This window comes from Passer domesticus, chromosome 4, assembly GCF_036417665.1.
Source record: "Passer domesticus isolate bPasDom1 chromosome 4, bPasDom1.hap1, whole genome shotgun sequence".
In the NCBI taxonomy this organism is placed as follows: domain Eukaryota; kingdom Metazoa; phylum Chordata; class Aves; order Passeriformes; family Passeridae; genus Passer; species Passer domesticus.
Window position 1 is genome coordinate 62,498,924 of NC_087477.1, and position 13,486 is coordinate 62,512,409.

The 13,486-nt window shown below is 35.5% G+C and overlaps 1 protein-coding gene across 4 annotated transcripts in view; it reads left to right on the forward strand.

Moving 5' to 3' along the window:
* Positions 1-13,486, forward strand: part of ARAP2 (ArfGAP with RhoGAP domain, ankyrin repeat and PH domain 2) — a 196,162-nt gene that overhangs the window by 160,522 nt on the left and 22,154 nt on the right. For all 4 annotated transcript variants that reach the window (XR_010361387.1, XM_064418435.1, XM_064418434.1 and 1 more), the window contains 6 exons: positions 1,296-1,401; positions 3,238-3,385; positions 4,091-4,159; positions 6,390-6,464; positions 7,435-7,552; positions 11,958-12,086. Coding sequence is in view for 3 of the 4 variants with exons in the window: in XM_064418435.1 (XP_064274505.1) it covers positions 1,296-1,401; positions 3,238-3,385; positions 4,091-4,159; positions 6,390-6,464; positions 7,435-7,552; positions 11,958-12,086 (645 nt within the window). In the remaining variant the exon portion in view is untranslated. The remainder of the gene's footprint in view (positions 1-1,295; positions 1,402-3,237; positions 3,386-4,090; positions 4,160-6,389; positions 6,465-7,434; positions 7,553-11,957; positions 12,087-13,486) is intronic.

Consider the following 13,486-nt stretch of genomic DNA (forward strand, 5'->3'; position numbering starts at 1 on the left):
GCAGTAAGTGATGCATGGGAAATGCTGACAGAACATTAGTTTCTATCTTAATGCATAGGAGTCACATAGGCATATTTCTGTGTGGCACATCTTCTTTTTATAAAAAGACACTAAAAGCATATTCCTCATTTATTTTAGTTCAAATATATGGATGCTGATTTAATATGAGCCACTTGACTTTCAGGAAATTAAAATAGTATCAATATTACACATTTTTGACCTTCAAACTCAATTTCAAAAACTAGAGGAAAAAGTATTAAGAGTTTATTCACTTACCACATGATTAATTGCATCAGAAAACAGAAGTTCTGAGGCAGTTTAGATTTGTCAGCTCTTTTTAATGGTGTTACAATGATTCCCCTTCCTCATCTGTACACATGGCTAAAATTCTGCTTCAGCAGAAGATCCTGTCCTGTTAAGTGATACAGAAGGTACTTCTAGGAAGAATAAAACATTTAAGGAAGTGGGGTAGAAGGCCTTTAAACTGTTGTTTTGTTATTTACTTTTTCTTCCAATTACCAAAGAAACCAAAACACAGTCAGTACTTAGTGGAGAGCACCATCAATCAACCAGAAGATTTCTGTGCTTTCTTTTCAGAAACTTGAGACAAGCAAGGACCTGAGAGGGAAAAGCTAACTAAATGCAATCTACATTAACTTTGTTTATGCTCTGAGCATAAGGGGACAGCATAGGGTGGCAGGCTTAAGGTAGAAAGCTGTGGTTGTGTTTTAGGTACTGTCATTCCCAAAACTGGAATTCCTGCCATCAGCCTTGCCATTGTTCAGCTATATGTAACTTATTTACCAGCACTTTCCCCTTGCTCTCCTCTAATTAGTTTTATATATGCTTAGATCCTTAACCTACTTTGTGCCTTCAGACGTTTCCCAGTAAATTTTTAAAATATGGAAAGGTCTTTTCCTCTCTCATTGCTGGTAACTCTTAGAAGTACATTTGCACTTGTGCATGCGGTTGCATTCACACCATGTACATGCACAAATTACAGATTAAATGTGCTTTGAGAGAAAATGCAATTGCTGTTCTTGCCCTTAGTCTTAAACAGGGGCAAATGGTGCTTGAATATAGAACTGTCCCTCTTTATTGGTGTTTCCCTGAACTGGTGTGCAATAGTAGACTTTTTTAACAGTATATTGTCAGCATTGCCTTTATGAAGAAGAGGTTGATTTGGTAAATAGTAATTTTTAAACTCTAGATGCTGCTGATATAGTTAATGAGAACTGCTGTTGGTTTTTAGTGTGCATTGTTATTAATGCTCAACGATTATTATTTTCTGGCAGATACGCAGAATGAAAAGGAACGTGTGAGGAAGTACAGAGCTTTTATTCGGAGTCTTCCACCAGTCAATAGAGCAACTTTGGCCGCTTTAATTGAACATCTTTACAGGTCATTGCAAATAAAGCATTGTAGCAGAGAAGTTATTATAATGTGTTCCCAGTATAACTCTACAATATATGAAATGCGGCTTGTTTCATTCACCAGTAGTCACAAAAGCTTATTTAGTTGCAGCAATTAATTGCATTTGAATTCCTTTGATTGATAATGTGGTTTTTCTTTGGTTGTATTTTTAGCTGTAGGTATCTATAAAAATCAATGGATTTGAACAGCCTTACAGAGAGAGAGAGAGCTGCCAGTGCATGTGTCCAAGTAGGGTAATTTTTGATGTAGCTTCTTTATGCAATTTCATTTTACTCCAGTCTGCTAGTCTTCCAGAGGATTGTTGCAAATGGTTCTTGAAATTAAAATATTTTTTTCAGTGAAAATGTCCTTCTCCACAATCTGTTTTGCACATAATAGCTTTGAGAATTTCCTACCCTTCCTGTTTTTCATCAGTGCTTCATTTTACAACTGAGGTAGCGGTAGAGAATATCCAAAATACAAACTTGCTTAAGCACCAAAGATCATGACTTATTCCTAGATCAAATAAGTGGCAGAAAATTTGTAAAAAATATGTGACAGGATGATTCTGAGGTGTCAAGGTTAAATACTACTGGTCTATCTTATATCATCGGTTGAACAAATCAAATTATATTTTTGGTGAATTGCAGTGAGTATAGAATGTGTAGAAACTTCCATTTACAGGATGTTGTGTTCAGAAATTATGTTACATAGCCAGGTACATAGCCAATGTAATTTAAAAATACTTATGTGATTATTAAATTGATTGGTGCCATTATTTGGATAAAGATTGTGCTACATATTGTGTTTAAGATGTTTCTAAGCATGTCCAGTTAGATATATTAATATGATGTTGCATCTGTTCTGAAAATAGTGTAAATTCATGCATTTAATGGCCAAAATTCTGTGGTAGTTTCAAGTGTTTGCCTCTAAAAAAGGACATGTTATGTGCACAACAGAACTGATATGAAAACTTTACCATAGGGATAGGAACTAAGAAGGATGTAATTTCTTTCCACATTTTGTTTGATCTTTGATCTCAAGTTTGTAGGATATACTTACATTACATAGTACAGTGAAACTGTATTTGGCATTGATTTGGCCTCACCTGGAGTGCTGTGTGCAGCTCTGGGGTCTGCAGTTAAAGGATGTTAAGGTGTTTGACTGCATCCAGAGGAAGGCAGCAATGCTGGTAGAAAGGGCTGGAAGGAATCGCCTGTGGAGAGTGGCTGAGAACTCCGGGCTTTTCTGCTTCAGAGGCTGAGGGGTGACCTCATTGCACTGTGCAGCTTCCTGAGGAGGGGAAGGGGAGAGGGAGGTGCTGATGTCTTCTCCCTGGTATCTGGTGTTAGGGTGCATGGAAATGATTCCAAACTGCATCCAGAGAAGTACCAACTTGTCATTAGGAAGGGTGATCAAACATTGTAACAGGCTTTTTAGAGGGATGGTGGATGACCCCAAGCCTGTCAGTGCAGTTGGACAGTGCCCATAGCAACATGCTTAAGCTTTTGGTCAGCCCTTAAGCAATCCTGCAGTCGGACTAGATGATTGTTATAGGTCCCTTCTAACTCGGGTATTCTATTCTGGTTTTATTGCTGTCTATTCTGAGTAGTTTTGATGTCACTTGAAATGCAGTTAGAAAGTTTTTATTTCTGTAATGAGAAATAAAGAGTATAAAACAATATTAAATAAGTAATAGTACATGTTTTCATTGCATTTAATGTAGTTACCTTTTTTGAGGTGCTCTCCATATTCTGTAAAGGAGCCTCAGACAATCAAAGGAGCAATGAAACTATCTAAATATGTTTATTTTTCCTTCAACAGGGTGCAGAAATGTTCTGAAATTAACCAAATGAACCCTCAGAATTTAGCCGTGGTGTTTTCCTCATGCTTATTTCAAACTAAAGGCCAAACTAGTGAAGAAGTCAATGTAATTGAAGATCTAATTAAAAATTATGTGCAACTTTTTCATGTACGTATCTTTATATGTATCCTAACTGCTCAGATGTTAGAGATTCAAAAATATTAAAATCTGCTGTAAAATGGTCTTCCTACTAGTTCAACCATCTGAGGATTTACAGGGTTTTTGAATTCTAATTCAGTGGATGTTTTTCTTGTCCTGCTTTAAATTTTATTTCCCAGTTAGTTTAATCTATGTAGGAAAGATCGTTTATGGGATGCTGTGAGCTACTGTTTTCCAAAATGATGCTCATTCTCCTTGCTGTCAAAAACTTACTAAATTTAGGAAAATTTTATTATTATGACTATTAAAAATAGTGCTTCTAATGAAATTTTATAGGCCTGATCAGAAGTGAAGCATAGAAGCATTTTGTGTTTTTAGTCTCTGAGCTGTGATTACAATTTTTTTTGTTCCTTAGACCCAGAAATAACGTTAAATCCAATTGGACAGAAAAGCTACTACGAGCAGCAGTTCATATTAACCATTTTGATTTGGAGTTGACTCTGCCACTATAACATCGTTTTGCAGTTTTTAATTGATTCCTCTCAGTTTCAATATGTATTCCATTAAGTCTATAATAATGAGTCCCATCAATGAAGAGCTGTTTCTGACTGATAGAATATTTTGCATGCCTGCTTCTATGAGAATGTGATTTGTTGTATTGGCAATTGTTACCATAACTATTATTAATCCCTCCAAAATTGCTTATTTATACAGATAAATGAAGACCAAGTCAAACAAATGGACATTGAGAACAGTTGTATTACAAAATGGAAAGACACTCAGGTAAGTGTCCAGTTAGACATGGATAAAAGGGAGTGAGGCCTTAACATCTCTGTACATTGGTGTGGGTGCTCTTCTGTTTATCACTGAGACAGCGTCACCCCAGGCACTGCACAGTCATGCTTGTCTGCTAAGTCATGCTTGAACCAGGTGCAAGATAAAGTGGCTCAGCTCACCTTCTTGCTCTCCTCATCAGTTCTCCACATCAGGTTGCCACAGGCTTCCAGTTAGGGTTAAAACTAATCATGTGGTGCAATTGAGTGATGTAACAGCAGTGCTGTAATCATGTAAGCACCATGGGTAATTGGCAACTTAGGCCTCAAGCAGCTACAATTATGAATAGTAAGAATTCTTTACATTCAACAGCTGATAGTCTGACATCATGGCATCAAAATGTGTACATATATGTGGGAAAATCAGTGATGTTGATACTTAATACTTTGGAATATATAGGTTGCCACTATAGGTTGTACTATTATCTCTGGTTGTGTAGAATGTTCAGAGAACAACTGAACTGAATTTCTGTTGAATTACTCAAAGTTCACATGTCTGAAATGTCAGTGAAGTTCTGTTCCAGGTGGCACTTCATTAGTCGCTTTTCATTTTCTGTCCACCATATACTTACGCCAGCTGTTGCAGTAATTTACATCGCATTTTCTCTGCATACGGTTGTTTATGTGAGCCCAGTGGAAATCATGTGTCAGCTTCATTCTTATTTCCAACCTTTTTCTGTAATATCATCTGAAAAGCAAATTTTATAACTAAATGAGCCTTTTTGAGTCTCTGCCACTATAATTAAGCAGCTTTCTTCAAAGTAGCTTTGTAATGCTTTTCCTCACAAATGTTTCCATTACTTTTCTATTCTCAAAGACTAACTTAAAAGTTGCTGGTTTTCAGAATGTGAATGTTCTTTAAAATTCAGCACTGCCAGTTATTTTTCTATAGAAATGTAAGCTTCTGTAAATTAGTCAAAATGTATCCCAAAGCTCAACTGTTTATTTATATATATGTTTCTATATATTTTTATTAACCTTTTCCTCTGTTTGTAGTACTATATAAATAAGTAGCATCACTATCAATATCATTTTCAAAAATGAAGACACAAATTCTTATCTTAGTGTTGATTATTAATTCTTTAAATTTGCCTGTTAATAGAAGGGTGCACCTTCTGGTGAGTCCCTGTTTCTGCCTTAATTTTTTGTCCTATGCTCTGATCATCACTTATTTTTTAGGAAATATTTTTTGGTACTGGACTGAGATGAATTGCAATCTTTTGAAGATGCTTATGACTATACTAAAAGGGAGTTAGAGCAGGCAAAATGTGAGACATTTTTAACTTTAGAAAAATAAAGTAATTTTTCATCCATGAAAATAATTTTATTGCCATAGATGAGCAAACCTAGTTACAATGGAAAATGCTACATCCCTTCTTATAAATCATACTTTTTGTCATGATCATAAAATGTTGAATTTACTGCCTTTCTAATTTCTTTCTGAGCTTTTTGTTGTTAGACATTCTTAAATAACATTTGTTAGTCTTGAGTATATGAAATTTATATATGTCATAAATTTGCTTTATCTGATTATTCCACATTAGCATTGTGTGCAAAGTCAAGCCTTTTCTCCAACAGATTTGAAGAGCTATATTTAACAGAGGTTGATAACAAGAGCATTTGTTTTAAATCCTTTTTTAATTATGTAATGACAAGTTTTCATTGTGATTAGGAGTCATAAATACAGTATTTGTAGTAATGAATTTTTATTTTCTTGATATGTACATGTGGCTGTGTGGCTGAAATAGTCTGTTATTTGTAATTTTTCATCTCACTTTTAACTAAGTCATTTTGGGGCTACAGTCCTTTTTTATTGTTTTAAATTCTGTTAATCTGTTTTGATTCCGAAGTGAACCTTACTAACCTCCAAATCAGAGTTATGGGTCTGGCAATTTAAGATATTGAGATACACTCATGTCTTAGACTTTGTAGTTTTAAATGTAATTTTAAAATTTCCACTTATGCCATGTCGCCCTTAGTTTTCCTCCTCTTGAATGTATATTTGTAAATTAATGTTAAGTTTGTTTGATATGATTCTGTTGGATTTATTCAGGGTTTGGATTTTTCTCTTGAATCTGTGATTTGGTATTTTTTTTTCCTTACACTAGTTCAATAATTGTAGTTTCCTTACTTAAAATGTTAATTTTTAACAATCAAATTTTTTAATTCTTTCTTTTTAGGTTTCCCAGGCTGGAGATTTGCTTATTGAAGTTTATGTGGAAAGAAAGGAGCCAGACTGCAGTATTATAATCAGGGTTAGTATATAAAAATGATACAGTGACTTTTATGAGGCACTTTTTCTTGAAGTATATCACATTTATTTTAATACATGTTTTTATATAAATACACAATGAAAGTATGAATTTATTTTTATCACTGTTCTTTTAAATATTTTGGTTTAGAATTTGCTGTGTGGCCTAAATTATGTAGAAATTGATTATTATGCATTTTTGCATCTTTGAGAAACATTTTAAGAAAAATGATACAATTTTAAAGTGGAGATGTTCTGCTTTAGTTTTGCTGTAGTATGCAACAGTGTAAATTCTCCCAGCAGTACATGTGCGACACATGAGAGCATTAACAAGTACACAAGGAATGTTGGTTTTACTTTATCATTACGGCCATTAAAATAACAATCTTCCTTTCTTTTTGTCTGTGGCTTTCTTCTTTCTTTGAGGGTTAAGAAACTAAAGCTTGTTACTAACTATAATAGAGATTTTTGAGCTTTCTATATAAACATCTGCATCTCCATATAGTAGTGTTCTATTATTTTTTATTACATTTCTGGTTTTGTTTCCTTTTTGTTCAGCATATGACTCTCAAAAGCATATATGGGGTATATGGAATGCATAGATGCACATATGATATGTTATTTAAAATAGGAATAACAATAGGAATATGCATTGCTAAGATTAAAGAAAATGATGTTTCTCTAATATTTATCTTCCCACACCCTGGAAAATATATTAAAGCTATTTTTTTCCAAATTTTTCTGGGGTAGAGAAAATAAATTTGAAGTTACCAAGTTAAGGGTACTCTTAAAAATATAACTTCAGTCTTATGGAACAAAATAAGGAAAACCTGTTGGAATCTGATTAGGGGTTTTTTTTTGGTTTTTTTTTTTTTTTTGTCTCCCTTAGGGCAATTACAGGGAGGAAGACTGAAAAAATGTATCAGAAATCAGTAATTGAAATGTATTATAAACTGACTCCATTTGTATTACAGGTATCACCTTTGATGGAAGCAGAGGAATTAACTAATGATGTTTTAGGAATCAAAAACATTATTCCCAGCAAAGATGATATCTGGGCTGCTTTTGAAGTACTTGAAAATGGAGAATTAGGTTAGTGACACTTAAATGTATGCATGTCAATCAGCTTTTATTATTTTAGTTTTTCAATACTTAATATCATCAAAAGTTTAGTTAAAGACTGCATGGAAACAAACCAAAAATAGCCTTCATGCCAATGTTTTACATTTGGTTGTTGTGGCATCTACGTGATTTCTTTCTTCACTTTGCCAGAAATGATGTGATAAATAGTTTGAAACTGCTTATAAATTAAGGGCTGAGAAAGTGTTCTTTATATTACTTTGCAGTTCATTAATCATCAGCTGTAGAAAAGTAGCTCTTACCGATAAGTTGTACAGGAAAACCCTATTTTCATAAGAATGTCAGCACTTGATTTTATAAGCAATAATGCTTTCAAACAAATTAAATGAGAAAATACATGTCATATTTAGGAGAAACTATCTTTTCTATTTTGCTTATTCAAATATTTAATGTAGGTGGGTGAAAAAAGGAGACATAAAGCATGTAACTCTTTGCACACTTTAAAATATGTTTTTGGCAAGTGGCATTGTGGTGTATCTAGCAGAATCTTGAAAAATTTGTTTGAAGTATGGTTCTGCTGCCAGCCAAAGCAAATGTCACATGGCCACTATTCATGAATGGTAAAGAGGCTTTAACATTGGGAATACTTTATACATGCTGGAGCATGTTTAAAATGCTGGGGAATTTTATTGTTAGAGATAACTAAAATAATGTAAAGTAGTAGGGATTTTGTTAATTAAAACATATTTTGATGAATATTCCATAAGGTAATCTTAGGGACATCTTGAAGAATATATGGAGACAGAAATTTGCAACATCTATTTGCATTTCCTAGTAAGTTGCTGATCTTAACCACTTTCATGTTACAGAGAAGGACTGTGAACTTGTTTATTTCTATAACGAAGATACCTGTTTTCAAGTCGAGAAAAAAAAATTAAGAAAGTGGACAAAATAAGATTACTAAATATTGTTCTAATTTTTTTTATTAGTTTTGTTGTACTTGATTTTCAGATGTGCTTACAATAATTATTTCGGTTTTACTAATATTACTTTATGTCCTCAGTCTTGAGCCTGGCCCTATAAAAACTAGGATGGAAGTGTATTCTCCCTTTCAACTGAAAATCAATTATCCTGAGCCCTCTTCACATCTTACAGTCTGCTGGTGATGCTGTATAGAGATGTAATACAGAGTTCATTTCCAGATTCATAGATGTGGGTGACAACTGATAAAGAATCTCTTATCTTTAGATGAGTCCTGATAATTCCTACAAGTGCACATACAAAATTTCCTTAGAATGAGTAATGGAACAAAATTGGAATTTTATTTTCTTAAACTTGATATACGACTCAGGAACATGAAAACTGAACTAGATATGGCCAAGAGAACATAAAAGTAAATAAAGAGATATACCTCACAACAGCTTCTTCAGGTATTTAGGTGCAACAACTAATGTTTTAGTGGAGTATCAAAATGTTGTCTGGACTAATGACTATGGAAGACAAACAACATTAAGCTAAGAGTGAGATACTAGAGGCCCTACATAACACAATAAATATGGACAGGACATTCGAGTGTATCCTACTGAAAGAAGAGTTTCCAACACAAAGTGAAATGGCACACCAGTGTTTTAAATACAAAACAAGCTTCCAAAAAGCAAACTAAATTAAGTCCTAATTCATCACCTGACTCCTGTCAGTAGAGGCTGTGTTGATGAAATGTGTTCTTCATGGATCCCTTTCTGGAAGAATCAGTGCATCCGAACAAGTGAATTATTGTTTCAAAATAAGAATAATGTTGTAGTAAAGAGACACTCAGGTAGACTCCTGTGATCCTATGGCTGAACCTGACAGGTTTACAGAGGATGGGAATACAGAGAAAATTGCTTCTAGAAAATATTTGGTCAACATGTGACACTAAAGAACTAAAAGACTACTTGAGTCTTTGCTCCTGTAAGTTGATTCTACTTGTGTCATTTGATGAACACCATGAGGCATTTACAAATTAGTTGAGATACTGACACATAATGACAGAAAAAGTTTGCATATCTGTTTCAAATATGCGTCAGTAATAATGGTGTCTTTCTGATAAAAATTAATTTTTTGTGTTTTTTCCTGGTGCGGTTTGCTACCTGTCCAGTGCATGGTGGTATTCTGCTTGTTACACTCAACCCTGAATTTTTTTACTTATTAAGTTACTATTTTACTTTTTAATATATACTGTCAGGCAAACAACCAATGAGAAAGCAAGAAAATTAGAATCACATTTTATAGAGGGTCAGTTTCTACTAATAGTTAATGTTGTTTAAGGTGAGAATGACTGGTTTAGAATATTGACTAGCATATGATGACCTGAGTGAAAGAAAGGGTAATTGAATGTATGTGTTGACTGCTTGCCATTCAAAATACTAGAATTCCAATTCAGCTAAATTATTTGCATATAGAAAACTTGGAATAATTGATGATTTTATCAAGCCTAATGCAAAATATTTAATACCATATGCTTTTACAAAATAGGGTGTATATAATTTTTTTAATAATAAGTGATTGATAAATAGTTTGTAAATGAGGTGTGTTACCAGTAAAATAGCTAATGGTTTTTCAGCATGATGATTTATGTACCATGTAATCCATGATGACATATTGTCTTATGTTTAACTATAAATAAAACAGTGGCTATTTACTCTGGGAGTGCTGGTGTTCTAGGAAGGTGTGGTGATTTGCCAGTCTCTTGCTTCTGATTTGTAAAGTTCTTCTCCTTAAAGTGGATTTTCTCTCTTGTACAAAGGCATCAAGTGTTTAAACTTTATCACGTCAGAGTCCAAAGTTTCCCAAAAATTCAGAAGTTTGACCATTTAGAACAAAAGGGCAGAAGAAGTAGTGTTAATAAAGTGGGGGTTGAGCTGCTATCTACAGAATGGTATTCTTGTTAGGCTGCTTGGGTGTCATGTCTGAATAATGAAATCCTTATATGGGTGGTATCACATCTCCACAGGTAGCATAGGTATTTTTGCATCCCAAAGCAGCAGTGTTTTTTTCTGTCATGTGAGTGTGTTATTTGTGGCTGCTGCTTTCTGAGGCTCTAGTGTTCAGGTGTTCTAGAAAATGCCTTCTGCTAGACTGTAATGCTGGAGAGTCCCAAAGCAGCTGTTGACATTTCCTATTCATCTACCATAGCAGGAATGAAAAATGAGATTATGGCTGCATACTTTGCCCTTCAGTACTCAGGGGACATGGCTAGACTGTGTGACCCAACATGACAGTGTCATAGAGGTGTGACTTTTCAGGAGCCATACCCAGCACTTCTCAAGACCTGACCCACATAAATTGCTATGCAAATGGAAACACAGATATATTGGAAAAATCTCTCTTTGGAGATAAAATGACATTTTAACACACAAAGCCATTGTTAAGGCTTTTGTGGGTTCATGAATTACAGCACACATATTAGTGTTGCATCAGGCTGTGCTGTTCATGTGACACACATTTCTGCTGGTTCTGGTAATGCAGATTTAGGGACGATTTGTGAGATCTTTTCTGCCTTCATTTGGTAAGTGAACTGGAGTTTGTATGGAGTACTGGCTGGGCTCTCTTATCACTACAGTTTTTCAATTCTGTGCTACGTCTCAGAGTTTCTCTTCTGGGATGGATGATGGCTATCAAAAAATGTGTGTTTGAGCATCTGAAGTTTTGCAGTGCACACATACAGTCTGGTCATGCCTTCAGTGATAGTTTAATCTCGCTACACTTTTTGTACAAGATTGAAATACACAGGTGCAAGTTTGGATATTCCCTAGCCACTGCAACAGGGAGAAGATCTAGTAAGACCACATGCTTTTCCCCCTCTATTAAAAAGGATCTAATGAAACCAGGAGTCTGTTTCAGTCTGTTTGATCAATAACACACTGTATAATCCATACCAGTTGGAGACATTTTTTTTTTTTTACTGTGATCACTCCAAATTCTTTGGTTCTTTGAATGGAGAGAATTGGTCGCTATGATGTTTCATTTTCATACTGACCATAGGCCAATAAGGCACAGTATAGCTGAAGGTCTCAGTTCTGTTTGATCATATTTAGGCATGTCCTGTAATTGGTCCTAACTTTTGTATTTGGTTTGAAAGCAGTACTTTTGTGTCTTTAAATTAAAAATTTAACATTACATAGGAGTCACTGAATATTTGGCTAGTGTTTGTTTAGTTTTATATTCAGTACCTGTGCAAATACTGCCAGCAAAGGTATTGTCAGTGAAGTGCCTAATTGTCTTATTTTGAAAGCAGTATTTCTCTTCTATAGTTCAAAGTCAATGAGACCTTGTTGTTTACAGGCAGTTGTAACTTGTGAGGGCCTCCAATATTGTTGGGTTTTCTCTTTTATTTTAATTCTAGTTTTTTGTGTTTTGTTTCTTTGGCATTTTTCAGAACGTCCTCTGCATTATACAGAGAATGTACTAGAACAAATTCTTCACTGGAGTTCACTACCAGAGCCTGGCACTGCATATCTAATAATAAAGAGATTTCTAACAGCAGACATGGTGAATCTCTACAGCGGTATGTAATTTTTTTTTTTTAAATCTAGTTATTTTGCATGGAAATATGAGGATGGCAATTGTTTTCAGTGGAGCAAAGTGTCCCAGAACAACTGAATTACTGCTACTTCATAAAAATTACAGATTTACAGAGGGTTGTGCTGATTCCCTATGGAACCACTGAGATTATGGATATTTGTTTCTACAAACTATAAGCTCTCCCATTGAAATATAAAAGTGTACAGAAATTCTGCAGGTACTTAACACTTTGTGAACTTCTGCTGAGAAGCTTGAAACTGCTCTTATCTAGGTCATATTGTGGGAATATATTTATATAACTATGGCTTGCTAATAGAAATTTCTGTTATCTAATTTGATGCCTCCAAACTACTAAGTTAATTTCATGGAATCACGGAATATTCTGAGTTGGAAGGAATCCAGAAGGATCATAAAATTCCAGCTCCTTGCCTTACACAGTACAGCCCCAGGAACAACACCTGTGCCTGAGAGCGTTGTCCAAACGCTTCTTGAACTCTCAGGCTGGTGCTGTGACCACTTCCCTGGGGAGTCTTTTCCAGTGCCCACCCCTCAAGGGGAAGCTTTCCTGATATCCAGCCTGAGCTTCCCTTAAAGAACTTCCGACCATTCTCTTATCCTGACACTGGTCACCACAGAGAAGAGATCAGTGTCTGCCCCTCTACTTCCCCACACAAGGAAGTTTTTGACAGCGATGACTTCTCCCCTCAGTCTCCTTCAGGCTGAACAGACCAAGTGACCTCAGCCACTCTTTATACTTGAGGGCTTCCCCTCAAGGCGCTTCACAGTCTTTGTTGCCCTCCTTTGGACCCTCCCTAATAGCTTTGTAGCCTTCTTGGATTGTGGTGCCCAAAACTGCCCCCAGCACTCGAGGTGAGTCTGCCCCAGTGCAGAGCAGGGCAGGAGAGTCACCTCCCTTGCCTATGCTGTGCCTGATGCCCCCCTAGGGTAGGGTTGGCCCACCGTGCTGCTGACTCACATTCAACCTGCTGTTGACCAGGACCCCCAGGTCCCTTTCCGTGGCACTGCTTTCCAACCTCTCATTCCCCAGTCTGTCCAGAGGCATCCAGGTTTGCCCCATCCCAGGTGACATACTTACTTGAATGACATGCTCAAGCAACTGAATAATTTGGAGAGTATGTGGTCTTTAAAAGGGAGCTGACACTTAAAATACAGATCAAGTATGTAGTGAAAATATACAGTTTACACATCGCTCCAGTCTGTTTTTTTCCACATAATACCTGGCTTTAAGTCTCCTGTGTAATATGTTTTATCTGCTTTGTGAGAAGGGGAAGTTTAGGAGTTCAAAAATTATATCCTGTTTTCAAGCAGTTGAAATCCTGTGTGCTATCACTGTATAATGTGTGATGGTAACACATGATGCCT